Raw genomic sequence first — 21,250 nt, 5'->3', positions numbered from 1 at the left:
TGGTTTCCTTCCCTACGTATGCTAGAGGAGAAGGTGGGAAACCAAATCGAATTTGAATTTTACAAATTTCTTTAATTCAAAATAAATAAGTTTAGTGAAGGTGGAAAACCAATATTTTTTTAATTCAAAATAAATGAAGTTAGGGTAAAATTGACATTTAATCTGGTTTTTATAAATGGGGTAGTATCGTCTTTTGATTTCTTAATTTTAATGAAGGACAAAGTGGACATTACATATTCAAACTTAACGGCTACTTAACACCGTTATAAGGAAGGGGGGCAACAGTAATTTTGTAAAGAACAGGGTTTTATTAATAATAAAATCAAAGTACAGGGGGGCAACAGTAATTATCCCTAAATTATTTGATCATAATTTAACAAAATTTGTTGCAATGAACTACTATGCATATTTAAGAGAATTTTTGGAGGGTAATTGCTAATTTAACATAGCTTTGGTGTGTTTGTGTTTTTTTTAAAAATTTTGTGGGGTTTTTTAAAAATATTTTAAAAAATAAAAAAAAAAATTTTTTTTTTGAGATGTAGTTTAGGTGCATATAAGCTGGTTCGGACGAATGCAAAATCCAATCCATCCAAAAGGAAAAAAGAAATAAAGAAAAAAAGAATTCTCCTACTAGTCACTCCATAAGGCATGAGTTTGAACATAAAGCGTGCAAGAAAGAGAGAAAGGCAGGTTGACCACCAAGTATCAAAGATTGCTTCACATGAAAACAACATAGACACAACCACAACAGTAAGACTGCTCTAGGACACCATCAAAGGTTAGCTTAAATAGTAATGACCAATACTTCTCGGTAGGGAGGTCAAGATTCAACTTGATCCTCCGTGATGGTATATATTATATCCCCACCCTTTAATAAAAGGGCTGCTCTAAGGCTAATTGACTCTCTTTGAATTGACATCAGATAAGCCTCTCCTCCTAGATGTTTTTCTCTACCACACGTTCAAGAAGGAACCTACCTCTGGACATCGACAGGATGACCATTCGGATTATTCAAATGACCGGATTCTTAGACTTTGCTCCTCTTGTCAAATAAACTATGGGCCAAGGTTTAAAGTAACGGTATCGAGTATGGTATTGGTTAGGTGATTTTCAGAGACGTATCGTTTTGTATCGAGTAATGTATCGCTCTGACTAATGTATTTTAAAGTAATTTAATAGAGAGATATATCGAGATATATCGTATTAGTTGGGTCAAATATGGATATGTATTGGCTAATATCGTATGGTATCGTGGAATACTTTAAACCTTGCTATGAGCTCTGCGGAGGCTAACGAGTGAGGAATGATAGACTGACACTCATAAGTGTGGGCTCCATTAGTTTTATACCTTTAAGTATCCCTATAATACGCTCCATTAGTTTTATACCTTTAAGTATCCCTATAATACTTTTATTTACGTTAATACCCTCCACGTTCGCTAAATGATGCCGAATGCCGAAAACTTCTTATGGCTTCTCACTCTCTCTCTCTCTCCATGGGGTTGCTGATAAATTAGGAGTTAGGACATCAGCAAAACCTCCACTGCTGTTGCAGAAGCCAGAATTCTTTCTCGCTCTCGCTCTCGCTCTCGCTCGCAATGTATATCTTCAAAGCAAACCCTAGATCCTTCAAGATGGACAGGAAGTCATCCTTGGCAGTGAAGCTTAAAGCATCGATTTCAGAGAAGCTTGTCGAATTCCTCGGGAACTACACGGATGATGTACTTGCGGTACTGTTCTTCGAGACTTCACTATTCGCTTATCCAAAAATTGATTTTCTCCTGGACAGTTTCGTATGTTTTAGTTTGTTTAGTGTCGAATTTCTATTTGCTGGTTTTATCTGTTTAGAACTTTGTTTATTTCTGCTCCTCAGAGGATAATTCATTTAGTGGGGAATAGGTATGATGATATTCTGAAATGTTGGTCACCGCGTCCTAGTTCATCGCCATGCAATTCCATTTCTATTTGATGCAGGCATACCGGGAGTTGTTTGCTTTTATGCTTCCAATTGCTGGTCGATTTTCGGTTCTTTGGATGAAGTTTTCATATTCATTTCTATCACTGGTATCCAACGAAGGGAACCTAGAATAATTAATTTAGAGCTATTTAGGGCTTCTTGTTTGAATTGAACTCCATAGTTATACAAGAAATTTAATAGGTGATACTTTGCCTAGTCCGTTGGATATCCTATATTGAAGTCTCTGTGATACAAAAAAGCATGCACGAAATCAAGTTTAGCCTTGTTGTTTGGGGTGTGTGTGTGTGTCTGTATAACGGCTTAAGAATGTTGATGCTTTGTGAACGTTCGCTCTTGGATAATGAGTCTAGCGGTGGATAATCCTCACTACTTTATAGGGTCCATATTGACTATGGTTGTGATTTCTCTTTTGTTCTTCTAAGATACTCTGTGTTGACTTGCGGCAGTTGCCCATAATAGCTTGTCATCTCTTTTTGGTTTTTTCTGTAGGAGTACATTATAGTGCTTGTTTGTCATGGCAAGAATCAGAATGAAGCAAGGGATGACTTGGAAGCATTTCTTGGTGAAAGGAGTTCAGAATTTGTCTCCTGGTATATGATTTTTGAAATATTTGCTTTGAAGTTTAAAATTGAATGTCATCAGAATTGCTATTAAGTCATGATGTTCTGGACAGGCTGTGGGGTTTTCTGCTGAAAAATACTCATGAGTCAGATATACCTATTAAGGAATCTAATCTACAAGATGCTGCTGTAATAAGTGTCAATGATGATGAAGTAGACAAGAAACGGAGTAGCGGCAGGTTGATGGACCTTCATAATCATGACACTGGCAATGCTCATAGACCACTGGTAATTACCATTTTCTAGTTATATGTATATGATGTTTGAGTATTAACTAAATTTGGTGATATTTTTGTCTATGCAGACAACGGATGAGAACTGCAGCAGCATATTAGTACATGGTCAGAATCCGGTTTCCTCAAGTCATCTAGACATTTCTGAAGGCTTTCAACATAAGCGTAAACCAATTGCTACGACAGATGACTTAAATTTAAAGGATGCACATGGTCGGGCATATAGAAGTAAAATTCTGAAAAAATCTATAGAAATAGTAGATACCCTTGATGAACCCTTGTATGACACTTCATGGGTGAGAGGATCTTCTCAAATTTCCTCTGATGGTGACCAAAGCATGCAATATGTCAATCAAGATAGCAAGGTTGACAGAGCTAAGCCTTCTGCCTTACTTTGTCATCTTTATACTTAGCACAGGATCCTCATCTAACTCCAGAAATTGCGTATCGTAGAACAGATTGTCAGAAGTAATTGCAATGCAATGTCTCGTCAACTTCTACATTCACCAAATGAAGAGCTGGTTTCCAGGAAATCTCAGGCTGTTACAGGTGGGATCTTTTAGTAGACTTCAGTAACTTGTTCGCAAATATTTAGCTTGTTCTATTTTTTGCAAGTTGTGAGATTCTGAATATTTTGACAAGTGCATCTTATGCATAAAAAACTCGTCTGACACGTGTATACTCATTCATTCAAGAGGCTCTAGGTGTGCATAGTTGCATGCCTTCTTAACACCTCATGCAACTTTCATGCTAGTCAAGCACCAATAATAATTGTTGGTTCTTTTTGCATGCAGAAAATCCTCAGTCTAGTTGCTATTCTGTGGCTAATGTTGTAAGGAACAGGATATCATCAAGAGCTGCACATTCTATTTCTGACCAGCATGCTAGGCCTCGAGGCAATGTGTGGGACCGCTTAGGAAAACCTTGTGAACATGACACTGCACTGACAGATGAGCAAATTAATGTTTGTGTGGTTCCCATTAGTCAGAGGAAAATATTGAAGCGTGATGGTGAAAGTCTTGATCATTCAATGCCCTCAGTTCATGGTCCTATACATAGTAGGCAGTTGAAGGCAGAAGTTCCTATGCTTGACAATAGCCATGGTAAAATCTCTGGGATGAGTTCTGCTGACTGCAGAACACAACAGCATGGAGCCAATATCTGCACTCTTCGTGACGCAAGTAATATTAGGCAGAAGAGGCATTTAGCAGAGATCGACTCTTATCCTGGTAGTGGGTTGGCACCTTTGGTGGATGTCAAGAATGGGCGACCTGAAGAGAAAGAAATAAATAATGATTTCCAAAAAACAACAGTTGCCAACCATGCATGGAGCTCGAAACCTGTTGAGTATCAAACTAGAAGATTGGATAGTCAGGATAAGTGTCTTAGATCTGACGTTGCTTTCAGTGTTAGGAAGAAAAAAGTGCCTTCAGTAGGCTTGACTGGGGAGACTGTGGAAGCTGCTAATCAGAGTTTAGTAGTGGTTAATTCTTCCTTGCCTGCTAAACAAGAGAATGTCAATGGTGAAAACAATGTCACTACCAATCTGAAACCTGTAAAACATGTAAGAGAAGCTTTTCTTAATTATAAATCAAACCGATCATTTCGTTTTTTTTTTGTTCTACCTTAACGAAGGCATTACTTGGTCAACTTGTTGAATTATCCAAGCTTCTTCTCATGCAGCAAGTGTTAGATATGAAACAAAAACTACATCAGATAGAAATTGAAATGGCTAAGCTTCGGTCTAAGCAATTTGAGATAAGAGATGATGGCAAGTTCAACATATTGCCAAGTTCTGGTAATGCATTTCTGTTCCTGTGGCGATTTTATATTGATTAGTCATAATAATTAAATTCTAGGATCTGAATCAATGCCAGTATTTAAATTATTGTTTGCCATATAAACTTTAGTCTAGCATTTTCTACATGTTAGCTTCAGTTTGCAATGTAGGGGGGGGGGGTTTAACACTTCTAAAAGGTTTTTCTCAGTAGTTTATGGAATGAAAAGTTTTGATTTCTTTAAATTTGCCTAGAACTGTTCTGTCATGCTGACTAAAGGAATTATATGCTGACTGCTTTTTAGTTTCTGAATTATATAATGATTTGAACTGTAAGAATAGCACTGCCTTTCTTTTCTATTTTCTGTGCTTTTGTGGTTACTTCATTTCCCCTATCCAAAATCAATGCAGTAACTGGTGTTGCTCTTTGAAGTATGAATTTGTCCTATTTTTAGTGTCCAGCCTTTTTTTCCATTTGCTTAGGAAAAACTTTCCCCTGAATGACTGTTGATGTTGCCTAACCATGGCTAGGTTACTGGTAATCATTGTAAATTTATGATATTGTAGGCTTCTAAAAGGTCATTAGAGTTGAAAAGTTTATTATTATTCTTTGCAGGTGTGATGGATCATCCTGATGAAGATGTTGAGTCAAGAACTGTTCTTGTGACAAATGTAAGCATGATAGAATGTTTATGACTTTTGCAGTAGGTCTTCTTGTATTGACATCTTCATAAATATGACTTCTGTGTTTACTCAAGTCCTGTTGCTTGAGACCGTAACATGACTTTGAATTGGTTTCATAATTGATTTTTTCCTCTGGCCAACTCTAGAGCTTTACCCTTGGAATGCTATGTTGGGCACCCCTTGTAAAACTGATGTTAATTCTTTGAGATTTTTCTTTTTGTATGTAAATGATATCGTTAGAAATGAAATATTGATCAACTGCCATAGGAATGTCAAACACCAGGATATTGGTATTCAATGGAGTACTTGGGAGCTGAAGAAGGTTAAATGTTGATTAAAAGGTGTTACATATATTTGGAATAAATTACCATGCACACTTTATGACTTTGTCTTGATGTGAAATCTTGTTTTCCTTTCTGGAGCAAGTATGTGGACATGCTACCTCCAACTAAACCCAAGTGGGTTTCTGGACCAAGATGAACTGGGTCCAGTTGGAATATGGGACCCAATTAATATAGGAACTTATTTTATTTTAGTTAATTAATTTTTTATTTTATTTTAGAAAGTGGGATATGTTTGCAAGCGTTAGAGATGGTTGGGAATCTTAGGAGATCGTTTCCTTGTCAAAGTTTGCTCCTTAGTTTACTATAGTTTAATATGCTAACTTTATTAATTGGATTTTCTTCAAATAGCTTCTATTAGGATGAAAATTTCAGATCAATAGGAATTGATATGTTTTGAGAGCCTGTGTGGCTGTAGGTCTGTGTTCATTCTCCACCCTCCTCTACGTATGTGTTCTTCCTTCCCCCTTCTTGCTATTCCTCTACCTTTCTCTCAGTGAAGCCCACCATAGTCCTACATCAGTGGCTGCTAGAGTCCATAGAGAAAAAGGAAGGATATTAACTTAACATTTCCTGCTGCATAGACATGCCCATGATTGAGATAGTTGAGGCAAAGTTCTCATTGAGATGTTTTATGATACTTTGTTCCTCACTGATCTTTGGAATGTTTGAACTCTTATGTACATTTTCCTCTTGGATCTTAGAAGTGGTTCACTTTAGAAGGAGAGTTTGAAACTTGAATTTCTGGACGCGATTGTTTTCGAGGATTGAGCATCCCATATCCGTAATCTTGGTGAATTTCAGCTTTTTATGGAGTCACGGGCTTAAGGTGAAGCATTTTAAAAGCTTGACATTCAGTGTCTTTTGTGGGTGGGGAATGTAAGATTAGGACCAGAATAGGTCTCAACCTAGGCAGGGTTTAAAAGGTAACCAAAGAGAAGAATGGGGTCTGAAAAGAAACCTTAATGTTGCTGTTGAAAACAAATGACTAGTGTTTTTTCTGCTGATCACATTGATGAAAATGTGACCCTAGAAGCAATGATCTTGATGGAATCTTCAAGAAATTGATGTGACACAACATTGAAAACAAATTCCACCATACTCATACAGTTTATCAAGATTGGAAAGGGTAGGATTAGGGCTTATGGATGATATTGACGGAAGGAGATGGGTTTAAGCTGGGTTCGCCATCTAGTGCGGGCTTCTCACCCACCCTATCTCAAGATGTTAACAAAGGCTCAAACCAGTATTTCATTAATCAATTTCGAAGTACAATGCTAGCCTCCCTTAAAAAGTTATATGGAAGGCTCAAAATTAATCATGATCTCTTCCTAACTTGAGTTTTTTGCCTGGCCAAAACAAAGTCCCGAAGCAAGATCTTGAATCAAGGTTGCTTATAGTCACCTCAATGGTTTCTCCAATCACCTTATCAAATGTAGTACTAAGTTCTACATCGTCCTTTCATGGCCTCAACTTTACTTGCTTCAAATCGTGTATGTTAACCTTAGTATACAAAGCATAAAGGACTCACTCTTCCTTAACAATAGGAATTTCTGAACTTTAACTTCATAGGTATTATTGTTGTCAACTTGGGTATCTTTAACATGAACCTCAATTCCTTGTTCTGGTTCTTTACTCGGAGTTCCATCTTCAAGCTTCAGTGATTTCCATGGCAGTGTCCATTGGTGACCAAATCTGGCTCTAGTCGTTTGCTTGCAAGAAGCCATTTCATCTTTAAATTGCTTCCTGCTCTTTTGAACTGTTGATACTTTCTGGTGATAATCTTTTTGAAGGGAGAGCTTATCTTATAGTAAGTGCTCCTTGTTCCACTCAGGCTCATGGTTTGAGAACTCGTGAGATATCTTGCTTTTCCAGCCAAGCAAGATGAGGCAAAATCTACCAAATCTTGTCGAGATTTACTCATGATATCTTGATCATATCTCCTATTCTTCTCTCACATCTCGGATATCTCATAACATTTTGGTGATCTTAGTTTGTCTCAGAATTTATTGTAATGTACGCCCATCATGTCGTGTGAACGTTGTAATTTGAACATTTGCAAAGTATAATATTGTATGGGTTTTTGAGTTTTGAACATTAATGTATTCATGAATATTAACTATACAATGTGTACACTAGGCTTTATAAAGTGTGCGTCTTCAGCTGGTGGGTTCCAAACTTGGAGTCAAAAAGGAACTCATATATATAGTTGTTTTTTAATCAATCTAAGCTGGACTGCAAGTCTTAGCTCCAAAAGACTGTTGTAACTCACCGAGTTGGGCCATTTAGTTGGGAGGAAAAAAATTCCCCCAACTCGTCAAGATCTTGGTTTTTTGGTCCAGTGAGATGGCTGGCAAGAGTGAGTTCTTGAACCATGCTCGTGCTTCTTTTCTTCCAAACTCTCTAGGTTCACATCTTCTAACTCTCTTCATGGGATTTCCCCCCTTATTTAGCATTACCAGTCAACCGAAATTAAACAAACCTAAGCTTTTGTGCCTCTGTTGGGTTGTACTTGTCAAAGCATTCTTTAGGACAATCCTACCAATTAAGGAATGGAATGGATTCCTCGGTTCAGCAAAGTAAGGAACATCTGATTTCATCTTCCTTTTATTAACATCAACTCTAAAAGGTAATATAGGCTTTGATGCCAAAATTATGTAAGATGGAATCCAATGGAAAACCAAAGAGAATAATGGGATTAGAAAAGAAACCTTAACTTCTCTCTTGAAAACCGATGTTAGGGTTATCTGCTGAGTTGGTTGATGGAGATGTACACTGATGATGTGGGCTCTTCAAGAAATTGATGTGGCTATCTTTTGACAAGAAGTTCCAGTACACTTGTAGAATTTCTATTGATTGGAGAGGCAGAATTAGGGGTCTTAGGAACAATAATCGATGGAAAGGGATGAATGAAAGGAATGGGGAAGATTGGGGTTTGCCATCTCAGCCTTGGCATCTCACCCATCCTCTCTCAGGATTTCAACAATGGCTCAAGCCAAAACTTCAGTTGTCAAATTCGTTTAAGGTGCTGGCCTCCCTTAAAACTTATATAGAAGGCTCAAATATATAGTCAAGACACTAAAAGAAAAGGCCCTAACCCAAACTTAAATAATAATTATCAGAAAATGACTAGTAAAGTCAAATTATAGGCAAAACAGACCCAAAATAAGGCTCTCCTAAACTAATGAAGTACAGTCTTGTTTCCCTACTTTCTACCCATATTTAGGCTTATTAAATTGGTCAATTACAAAGCAAACAAACAGAAGGCTTGACCACCTACATAATCAACCCCATTTCTTGTTTCCACTAAAACAAGCCCTTTTAAGTGATCTGTCTACATCACGGGGAATGTAAAACATTTAGTGTTCCATGGTAAGCGACAAAGGTGGTTGTACCAATCCTTGCTCAGTAGACATTGTTCACAAAGTGAATGTGGAAGAAGTGGTGAAGAAGGGGAGGAGGGAGAGTTGCACAGAATGCAGACCCTTTGCTTCACACAAACAGTTATATTAAGAGTAGAAGAGGGACAATCAAGGAAACCAATTTATGAAAGAAAGGAAACAAATAACGTATGGTGACTAATTAATGACTCAAGTGACAAGGGTGAAGGGGGACATGTACTACCATACATGACCCAAGTGTACCCCCATGGTATACTGGGGTCAGGACTCCTACAAAGTTGCTTGGCTGATACCACTAATGTAACAAACAAATCATTGATGTTCGCTCAGGTAGTCAATTGGCAGGTTATTGACGAACTGGATTGTGATGTCCTACTCGTAAATTTGTTATCATCCTCTTGGGCATTTGTGGTTGTTTAGATAAGAAGGCTAAACATTGTGCTTAAAAAAATATGTGCTCCTTCAATCATAGTGGACTCTAAATGAGGCCCTCCCAGCCAAGGATCACCTAACTATCAAGGTTCTGCAGATAACATGATTTTCTCCCTTCCAGCATGTAGAGTCAGATGGTCACTTCAGTCCTTGCCAAATTCAGCGGAGTCAAGTTCTTTCACAGGAGAATAGATACAGTACCATTTGACTGGTTGAACCGGCATCATGAGTGGAAACCCAGACCCAGACAGAGCATATCCTACAGGGGTTGAAAGCAATTTAGCTGTTCTTTGTCTTTTATTTGTTATATACAGTGATGAATATCTTCTCTCTCCTTCCTGCAACTTTGAGACACTGATATCAGATTGCTTCCTTCTCCATCCGGCACTCCACTGCCCGTGGACTGAGTCAGGTTGAGACAGGCAAAATCCATAATACCTGACATATTCACTCCTTGGAACGCAATTACAAAAAATACTTTTTACCTTAAGTGTCTGTCCTTTTTCCTGTTGGAATGTGTTACTGCATAAATTTTCTGTAAGTTTTTATATTTGTGAATGATTTGAAGCATATACTCATTTTTTGTGAGACCTAGGTCCATTTTGCTGCCACAAGAGAAGCCTTGTCATTGTATTTCTCGAAGTGTGGGGTGGTTATTAAAGTTATAATTCTTTCTGACCCTGTAACTTCTCAGCCAAAAGGGTATGATGTTCTATCTTAATCCAATTTTGTGCTTGTTGTATTTCTTCATTATTTATTCAAAGTTGATGTGCAAACATAAACTGTCTTGCAGGTCCGCTTGCATTACTTTTGCCAGCAAGGAATCTGTTGACAAGGCTGTAGCAATTAGTGGAGCCTCGTTCATGTCCAGGACTCTTAAGGTAACAGTTGTCACATTTTCTGCAAAGAACTTGTTCGAACTACTGTTTTGGTAATTTATTCAAGGAAAGTCTATTACCAATTATTGTGTTCTCAAGTTTGAGAAGATTTTGATTTAATTTACTCTCTTATATACAATGTATGTTGCCCAGCCAAAATTTTCACTTCACCTGTATTGAGCATCTGGAAATCCTTGCAAATTTTGTGTGACCTATTTTTGGTTGTTTTCTGAAGAACTCCATCAAATGGCTTTTCGAGTATAGTTTATTTCCTGGATGTGGCTTATGAATCATTTTTCTAGTTGGTTTCTGGTTTTCTGTTTCCCTGTCCCTCCTGTTGCTTGCTTGCTGGAATCTATCTATTGCGTGGTGTTCTCTATTCTAGTTTATTCTATCCAAACTTGCAATTCATAGTTTTTTCCCTGTGTTATCAACTTTGGTTTTGTTTGATTCTCTTTCTTTATCTGTTTTAAAATTCTTGGATGACACTTTTTCATATAATAAAAGTGTATACCGTATATGGAATATGATGAGCCTGCCTGTCTGCCTCAATCTGGAACCTGCATAGGAAAAAATAAGGCATACACAGCATAAGATCTGGATGACTCTGGGTTCTATGTGTACAGCCCTGTCCTGCTTTTGCAGAGAGGATGTCTCCTGGCACTCTGATCACAATAGAGCAACTTTATTGATGCATGGGGATTCGGAACCTGAAACCTCTTTTTTTTTTTTTTGGGGGGGGGGGGGGGGGGGGTGGTGGTGTCTTTGGATCTCATTATAAGAACCTACATCTTATAAGTTCGGGAAAACCTGTTCTTCCCTTTCCCGTACAGAGTTGCTTCTCCTAGAGGCCCTGAATATCTGCTAATGTCAATGGTGCACAAAAGGTCACACTTAGAAGTGGATTCTTTTATGAAAAAAATCAGATGTGAATATTAGATTGTTTCCATCAGCAATTGCTTATCCTTGGTAGCTGTCTTTATCAGGTGATGAGGAAGGCAGAAGTACCTGCTGTAGCTTCATCCAGGTCAGTTGAAAGGCTTTCCCAGTCATTGTCCAATAACAACAACCAAAATGGTATCCACCAGAGACCTTATACTAGCTCTCATCTACAATGGCGGCGTGACCTAGTTGAAAACCATGAGCATTCTATGTTTGCCCCCGGAGCAGCATCAAAAACACCTGCACCCAGGACTGTGGAAAATAAAGTGCTGTAGATTCTGTCTCCAGGTAGTTTGCACATTTGCTCATGTCAATAGGAAGCAGGCTGTGGAAAATAAAGTGTTGTAGATTCTGTTTCCTGGTAGTTTGCACATTTGCTTATTTCAACAGGAAGTGATGGGGTCCTCTACTCAATTGGACTAGGAACTTGATTTCTTCTGATTTTGTTGGACTACACAAGAATGTATTGTAGGATCTATTGGAAGTGGATCAAGCTCCAACATTTGGCATCAGATGGATACTATTTTGGTGGATCATGAGATAGATACATGCAGGTTTTTTTTTACAGTGCAATGGGGAAACCAGTGCTGAGATCTATAACGGTCTATTTCTGATTGGTTTTGGACCTGCCTATATTGAGTTTAGCCTAGTCAAGTTAGGTTGATGTAAAAATTACTGTTGATGCTTTCATGTTTCTGGTTGGTTTTGGTTGAGGTACACCTTTGATTTCTGGCCAGAAAAAAGAATTTTTAAATGTATTGGGAAGCTTCTAACCATGTAACTTTTGGTTTGGTTGCGTTCCGTCAATTGTATCTCATTCCAAATGCTGTGAAACGTGCAAAAACACATTAGTAGTTCAGTGTTAACCTCCCCATTTTTGAAGGAATTGTTGTGAAGCTACACAACCAACGCAAAATAATGAAGATAACAATCTCACAGCACAAGGGCCTGAGCAACAGTGTTGGTTTCACTATCAGCAATACTCAGATTTGTGTAGCAGGTCTTATGTGTTTGGTAATGTTTCTGATCAGTTCTTATGTAAAATCACTTTATATTTCTGTGTTTAGAGGTCATTCTGTATTTGAAAATGGGCATTTGATGAATTTATTCTAAAAATATTTTCAGAATTACTATTAGAAACAAGTTAGTGTTTTATAAACTCAATTAAGAACGAAAAAAATAATATTTAAAGACCATATTCTTATTTGATAAGCCTGTTATGAAAAATGCTTTACAATGACCTTAAAAAAAGTATTACGTTCTTCAGTGAAGTTTGAAATCTTGTTGGGTCTCTTTAACTGGAAAAATTACATGTGGTCAAAGGTCTTTAACACTGGAATTCTAAATTTAAATGTTAAGGGAAGAAAATACAAAAAAACATTTAATAAAAGTAAGTTCACCAATATAATTTCTGTACCCTACTCTTAAAATTTATATAGGTGAGTGAAGGGAGAGTTTCTTTTATTCATCTTCCTCCTTCATCTTGCTGAAATCATTCACTATCTATTGGCCTGTCATTGAAAACCACCCACCAAAAGAAACAGAAATTGGTGAGAATCTAAAGCCTTTGGGGGGATTGTCATCTTAAAACCCAGAAGCTATTAAGGATCACAAAACGAATATAGTCAATCCAGCTGGGGTGAAACAAGAAAATAAACCCAATAAAAGGTATTGATGAATAGCAAAATCCCTGTGTCACCAAAACCGCTTTTAGTTTTGCAAACCTAATCAAAGTGATGTTTTCCCTATAAATGGTTGCTTATAAAGCCCAACAGATTCTGGCAGGTGAGTGGTTTAGCAGTGGTGGGTGATTTCAATTTTCAACAACGTGATGGCGGGGCGATGTGGAGGAATCGATTTTTGTTTTTTTTGATGGGTGGTTTTCAGCAATCAGCTGATGGGGGGTGGGTGGTTTAGATAGGGTGAAAGAAGTAGATGGATAAAGGAGAAATCTCTTCACTCACTTATGGTTTTTAAAAATAGAGTAAAAGTGGTATTTCAGTATATTTACTTTTAGAGCAAATTGCACATGCACTCAAAATTAGACTTGTAAATGGATAGCCGAAATCCTCCTCCGAATTCGTATTCGTATTCGTTTAAGGGTATCCATATCCGAAAATTCTCTTACCGGAAAATATCCGTATCCATCCGCTAAGCAACCGGATTCGGATAATTGCTTATCTGATCGGATAATATCCGGATAAATTTTTATCCGGATAGAGTAAAGTATTTAACATTTTTTCTTTAAAAATAGATGATAATCGGATTCGGATACCAGTAATCGTATTCAGTAATCGGAAATTAGAAATCTATAATAAAAAATGTAAACAAGTGACAATTATCAATCAATAACCGAATATTTTATCGGATCGGATTATTATCGGATATCCAATAAAGTTTCGGATTCGGATTCGGATGTTTTTTCTAAATTTTTGCCAGATTCGGATTCGGATTCGGATAGCGGATTTGCTAATCGATTCGGATTTGGATACTAGTGTATCCGAGCCGAATCCGGTCCGTTTAGAGGCCTACTCAAAATGGAGGCCTTAAAGAACTGACACTTTATATTCAAAAAGCAATGAACCCCAAAACTAGATTTTCATTTGATATATTTGTCAAATTTATCATTAAAACAGTTAAATCATTGTTTATTTTAAAAAAAATCTCTATAATAATCATAAAGGTTTTTAGTGACAAATTTGACATATATATCCAATGAAAATTCAATTTTGAAGTCAATGTGCTTTTTAAACATAAAGTGGGGGTGTCAGTGCTTTTAGGCCTCTACTTTGGGGGGTGCCAGTGCGATTAATCCTAATTTTTATTTAAATGCTTTTAGAGGTATTTTCAACTTTAACATTTAAAATTTGAATTTTACTAGTGGTCTTAAACAATGTTAAAGATCTCTAGACCTAGATGTAATGTTTTTCATAAAGGAGACCTAACACGATTTTAGCCTTCATTAGAGGGGACCCTAACGTAAAATTTTCTTAAAAAAATGCACCACTGACATCAACGTTATCACTAAATTATGTCACAATGCATACTATAGGTACAAAAACAAAATTTCTATAAAAAATAAAATGTGAATATCTTAAAAATTAATTCTACTGTTTGTATTGAACCATGTCCTACATTAATATATTTTTTTGTTGAAGTTCCTACATTAATACGAGCAGTACAAAATGGTGGAATTTGAAGATTCAACAATACCTAGTAAATAGAATATAGTTTGAAGTCGCCCCCAAAAAGAAAAAGATAAAAAGGGGAATGTAGTTTGATAGTTAAAAATGTTTTTAGGACATACGACTCTGTGTCTATCTTCTTTTGTGGAGAATCAGTTTTTCTATCATTCTCTCTAGTTCGTCCTTTCCTGTTTCTTCTAATTATTAAAGCTGTTCTCATGAAAAAATGAAAAATAACTAATGCGGTTGTCTTGGCCTCTTGGTTAAAGAATAATTGTTATTTGGGTAATTATCACTTACCTCTCCTCTTAGCTAGACAAATAACACTTATACCCCCACTTAGTTAAATAATATCACTTATCCCCTCTACCTAGCAAATATATCAAATACTTCACTTTTATTAACTTTTTCTGGTTAAATTTAAATTTTACTATTAATTTTTTTTTAAATCTCAAACTACCAATGGCTAAAAATACTTTTTTATTTTTAAACTCTAAATTACTATAATCACCCTAATAGTTAAAACACTAAATTACCCTCAATTAAAATAATTGTTAAAAATCAAAACATCATAATTAAAAGGGTAAATATCACTTACCTCCCCTCTTAGCTGGACAAATAGCACTTACACCCCCTCTTAGTTGGATAATATCACTTACCTCCCATCTTACCTAGCAAATATATCAAACACCCCTCTTCTGTTAACTTTCTCGGTAAAATTTAATTTTTACCGTTAAATATTTTTCTAAAACCACAAACTACCCTTACCTAAAAATATTTTTTTTATTTTAAACTTTAAATTATCGTAATCACCCTAGTAGTTAAAATACTAAATTACCATCAATTAAAATAATTGTTAAAAACCAAAACACCATAGTTAAAACCAAATTATCTTTAATTATTAAAAGGCCAACGGAAAATTATCAAACAATTAAAAAAACCCAAAATAATAGTACGTGTTTAATTTTATCAACATACCTTTTTTTTTTAATTGCATTTTTAATTTACTTGATAGTAGTACGTTTTTTTTTAATTGTTTGATAAATTTTTTAAAAAGAATTAAAGATAATTTGGGTTTAAACTATGGTGTTTTAATTTTTAGCAATTATTTCAATTGAGGGTAATTTAGTATTTTAACTGTTAAGGTGATTAAAGTAATTTAGAGTTTAAAATAAAAAAAGTTTAACCAAGGGTAATTTGGAGTTTTAGAAAAATATTTAACGGTAAAAGTTAAATTTAACTGAGAAAATTAACGGAAGGGAGGTGTTTGATATATTTGCTAGGTAAGAGGGGAGGTAAGTGATATTATCCAACTAAGAGGGGGTGTAACCGTGTAAGTGATATTTGTCCAGCTAAGAAGGGAGGTAGGTGATATTTACCCTAATTAAGACCCAAATTATCTTTAATTATTAAAAGCCCAACACACACACACACACACACACACACACACACACACACACACACACATATATATATATATATATATATATATATTAAATTTATCAAAGAATTAAAAAAACCCAAAATAGTAGTATGTGTTTAATTTTATCAACATACCCTTTTTTTTTAAATTACATTTTTAATTTTACTTGATAGTAGTATATGTTCTTTTAATTGCTTGATAATTTTCTTTTTAAAAAAAGGGTATGTTGGGCTTTTAAAAATTAAAGATAATTTAGACTTTAAGTATGGTGTTTTGGTTTTTAATGATTATTTTAATTGACGATAATTTATTATTTTAACTGTTAGGGTGATTACGGTAATTTAGGGTTTAAAATAAAAAAAAATTTTAAGCAAAGGTAGTTTGGGGTTTTAGAAAATATTTAATGGTAAAAGTTAAATTTAACCGAGAAAGTTAACACAGGGGAGGTGTTTGATATATTTGCTAGGTAAGAGGGGAGGTAAGTAATATTATCCAACTAAGAGGGGGTGTAAGTGCTATTTGTCTAGCTAAGAGGGGAGGTAAGTGATATTTACCCTTTTTATTTTTACATTTATATTTTTGAAACATAATAATGACAATTAAACCCCAATTTAAAGTGTTAATAATTATGAAAAAAATGTCAAGAGAAGGAAAAGATGAAGACAACTTTTGAGTAGCAGCGGCACTAGGACTCAACCTTTGGGGGGGGGGGGGGCAAAGTTCAAATCAACTCCTTGTCATGTGAGAACAATGTGGTCCTCTGATGCTTCTCCATGGCACAGTAGTAGTGGGGTCCACTTACAAATATTAATGAAATAAATCATAAGTGGGACCCAGTCATCTTTGTTCATTTTTTGAAATAAACTATTAAAAAAATTAAAATTTATAACATGTTATAAATAATATTTATTTATAGATGTCCATTACCTCCAAAGAAATCATATCAAAATATGTAACTTCTAAATGAAAGAAAGAGACAAGATACAAGTATTTTTACTTGGTTCGGTCAATTGACCTACGTCCAAGGATGAGTCCTACGTCCAAGGATGAGTTAACAACTCATCAAAACATGCAATCATCCAATAGGTAGAGAAGGAGGTTACAGCCTAATCAATCTACCCAACAAGAACCCCAAGCAGGAACTAATCAAGAAGAAGAAGGCAACTCAGAACATGTGCACCTGATTACACAGCAGCAACCACTATTCTCTTCAAGGCTAACGAGCACACCAACAGCAAGGATAACTCACACCTTCAGAAGCAAGAAAGCTTCAAGCAGTCCAAGCTTCAACAGTTCTTGAAGCAGCAGCAAGATCAAGCACTGTATCCCTTCAAGCCCTAGATCAGAACCTCACATACCATAGCAGAACCGAGAGCAGAGAACAGAGAGGAAGAGAGAACAGAAATCGCAAATGAACGAATGAACCGAATGCTCCCTCTCTCCTCAACCCCAATTGATATAACACATACATCATTGTGTAAAGACCAAGCTGCCCTTAGAAACTTTTACATAAGACCTCCCAGTCCTATTCTAAACCAAAAGACAAAAATACCCTTTACAAACAACAAAGATTTTAACCATATCAGCGTGCGATCTTGGCGATTTGTATTTCCATATTAACTGAAGATCTTAGCAATCCATCATTCCATATCAAGGTCATCTTATTGTGTGTGAGAATCATATTGTAATTCTTTGTAGACTGTGATATTTTAATATTAGAGAAGATGCTAGTTCCATTATAAATATGCAATGAATAACTCAATAAAAGAGTTGAACTCGTTTTGTTTTAATTTTCTTCTTTGTATTTAATATATCTTCTCTATTTTATAACACGTTATCAGTATGACTCCAATCAAAGTATTGCGTTTTGAGAAGAAAGACGATAGACTATGTATCATTATACTTTCTATTTCAAGGCGAAAAAGAGATGGACCCCCGTGTTTCTATAAACATTGGAGTTTGCCTTGCCCATCTTGTAATGTAAATGCATCGTGATTAATGTATGTGATTTATTGAATCTAAGAGTCAAACAAATTATAAGATATTGTTGTCTTAACAATTGTGGTTTGTCATTAACCAATTTTAACATAATGGTTTTATTTATTGTATATAGTGGTTATTAGTTTTGCACGATAAATATTGTTGGATGTGCTTGAAGTTGCAAGATTTGAAACTATAAATGAATACAGTTTTGTAGATGCACCTGAAATTGTAAGATTTAAAACTGTAAATGAATATAGTTCTATAGATGCACATGAAGTTGTAAGATTTGAAACTATAAATAAATACAGTTCTACAGTTTTTAAAATTAGTCCTCAGTTGAAATTATATGGACAAAATATTATTGATGAGAGTTTATTGAAAAAAAAAAAAAACCTTTTTCAACTTTTAATACTTCAAATGTATTATTACCATAGTAATATCATGAAAAATGTTTTAAAAGATTCTCTGAATTGATTTCACGTCTCATTGTGATTGAGAAAATAATGAATTATTAATGAAAAATTATGAAACTCATCCATTCCTTGAAGTGAATGTAATAATTCATGATAAATCTGGAAGAAGACAAATTTATAATCGTGGTTATGACTGTGGACTGTGGACGTGACAAAAGATAGAATAATTATCATTCTTATGATGGAAATAAATAAGAGAATAATAAGAATTCTCAATGTGACTCTTCAAGGAATAAAGATAATATTTGTTATCGATGTAGTATGAAATATTACTAAGCATGTATCTGTTTTACTCCACAATATTTTGTTAATTAGGCTTTGTCAAACTTTAATTAAATGAATGAAAAATAATGTTGAGATAAATTAGACTTTCCAAAATAATGATACTAAAACAAATTTTACCTGTAAAGAGAATGATTTTGATGGTCTCACAAATATTACACATCTAGATACTGCAGACTCCTTTGAAGATATGTTACTGGAGTTCAAATAAAAATAAAATTGATATTATGTTAGTTTGTTTATTTTAAATATAATTCTTTTTCTCTTTTAATCTTTTGAGAAAATTGCACTGACACCCCAAAATAGAGTCTTTAAAGCACTGACACCCCACTTTATGTTTAAAAAACACAGACAGCCCAATTCATTAAACACATTAGTCCATTCTGTTAGTAAAACTGTTAACCCACTGTTTATTTTTTTTGAATTCCAAAATTACCCTTACTAAAATTTGAGAAAGAAAAAAAAACTCGGAACTGAAAATCAAAACCATTCATCTTCTCAATATTAATATCCCTACCTGTCTGCGATGTCTTTCTACCTCTCCATTCATCTTCTCAAAATCTGAACTGAAAATCAAAACCATAGCTCTTTGAAAATCCAAAGCAGGTTGTAAGAAGAAAAAATCCAATTGATATTGGATGAGACCAAATTTGTTAAGCTTCCGATTTTGATCATTAGCACTTTTCTGTTTCTTCTTTTGATCAATCGCACTTTCCCGTTTCTGCTTCTTCTTTTTGTTTTTTTTCTTCTTTCCCTTCTCCTCTTTTAGTTTAGGTTTTTCTTTTCTGCGATGGAGATTAATCGTTGTCCTTGGCCGCCCAAAATTGAAATCAATAAAAGATTTCCTTTTTCTTTTTCAGTTTCAATTCTTCAATTGTGCGTGAAGAAGAGAGATAGGAAGAGAGGAGGATTTCAAATGAGATTCATTGTTTTTTTTTTTCCTTTTTCTTTTTCAGTTTCAGTTCTTCAATTGTGCATGAAGAAGAGAGATAGAAACAGAGGAGGATTTCAGATGAGATTCATTGTTTTTTTTTTCCTTTTTCTTTTTCAGTTTCAGTTCTTCAATTGTGTGTGAAGAAGAGAGATAGAAACAGAGGAGGATTTCAGATGAGATTCATTGTTTTTTTTTCCTTTTCTTTTTCAATTTCAGTTCTTCAATTGTGCGTGAAGAAGAGAGATAGAAACAGAGGAGGATTTCAAATGAGATTCATTTTTTTTTTTTCCTTTTTCTTTTTAAGTTTCAGTTCTTCACTTCAATCGTGCGTGAAGAAGAGAGGTAGAAAAATAGGAGGATTTCAGATGGTAGATCAGATGAGATTCATTACCGTATACCACCCATCAGTTTCAGTTATTTTAGATTTTAGTTGAGAAAGGGTATTTGAACCCGTCGAGCATCTGAACTTGTCTCTGCTTGCACTTTGATTAGATGTCGGTGGAAACCGGCTTGGTGGAAGGTTTGCAAGGATCGATATGGCTATTGCAGGTCTGAGTGAAGGAGCTAACAGAGTCTTCTCCAGTTTTTCATATAAGGTTGATGTGTCATTGTATATACGAGGGTATAATAGTCTTTCAAATTGTATAACTAACCATGTTAACGGAATAGGACCTGTGTGTTTTTCAAACATAAATTGGGGTGTCAGTGCTTTTAGGCTTCTATTTTGGGGTGTCCGTGTCATTTGCTCTAATCTTTTTTAATATGTTGATTTTCTACATATCAGTTGAAGTATTTTATTTCATTTTGATGAAGAATATGAATATTTCTTAATGTGCTAGACGCATAATATACTAAGAGAGAAAAAAATTCTCTTATTTGATGACGCGGAAGCCAATGTTCATACAATAATCGGTAGTACAACATTGATTGAAGATCTGGAAGAGCTAATCTATTATTATCTAGGGGACAAAATTGACTATAAATAATGTATTATTTTGTAATAAGTCTCAAATAAACTATTAAGTTTCAAAGATATTTTTTAAAATACCTATCATATTGAGACTATAAATAATAATAAAAGTGAATATCTATAATTACCACAAAAGTGTTAGATATATTTTTTTTCTAATTTGTACTATACAAATATTCGCATGGTTGAAACACATGTTGTGGTAAATTCAAAGAATATCGATTTGATGGCTTTATTATTTGGCATGACCAGTTAGACCATCCTAGATTAAATATGATGTAAAAAATTATTGAAAATTCATATGATCAGTCATTGAAGAGCCAAAAGATTAATCAATTTAATGAATTTTCTCATGCTGCGTATTCTCAAGAAAAAGATTTATTACTAGAACATCACTAGCTAAAATTGGGATTGAATCTCTTGTATTTTTAGAATATGTAAGGTGAAATAAATAGGTCTATTCACCTATCATGTGAACTATTTAGATAATATATTATTTTAGTAGATGCATTTATAAGATGGTCACATGTATTTTTATTAACTTGCAATTTGGTATTTACGAAATTGCTTGCTCAAATAATTAGATTAAAAGCACAATTTATGGATTATAAAATAAAGACAATTTGCCTTTGATAATGCTGCTGAGTTTACATCTTAGGTTCTAAATGATTGATGTATGATAACTAAAATCACAATTGTATAGTTTGTTGCTCAT

General features: G+C 34.8%; 1 protein-coding gene across 1 annotated transcript; it reads left to right on the top strand.

The window, feature by feature from the left end:
* Window positions 1-1,472: 1,472 nt before the first annotated feature.
* Window positions 1,473-12,900, top strand: LOC149015602 (RNA binding (RRM/RBD/RNP motifs) family protein). The gene is made up of 11 exons (XM_089155520.1): window positions 1,473-1,729; window positions 2,467-2,567; window positions 2,651-2,825; window positions 2,902-3,195; window positions 3,289-3,379; window positions 3,625-4,394; window positions 4,514-4,628; window positions 5,224-5,279; window positions 10,061-10,167; window positions 10,259-10,346; window positions 11,330-12,900. Exons 1-11 carry the CDS (start codon window positions 1,598-1,600, stop codon window positions 11,558-11,560), a joined length of 2,160 nt encoding a protein of 719 aa, XP_089011646.1. The 5' UTR covers window positions 1,473-1,597; the 3' UTR covers window positions 11,561-12,900.
* The last annotated feature ends 8,350 nt before the right edge of the window (window positions 12,901-21,250 follow it).

Source organism: Hakea prostrata, chromosome 5, assembly GCF_041222555.1.
Source record: "Hakea prostrata isolate BN-2017 chromosome 5, UWA_Hpros_2, whole genome shotgun sequence".
Lineage (NCBI taxonomy): Eukaryota > Viridiplantae > Streptophyta > Magnoliopsida > Proteales > Proteaceae > Hakea > Hakea prostrata.
This window is presented reverse-complemented; position numbering and strand designations above follow the sequence as displayed.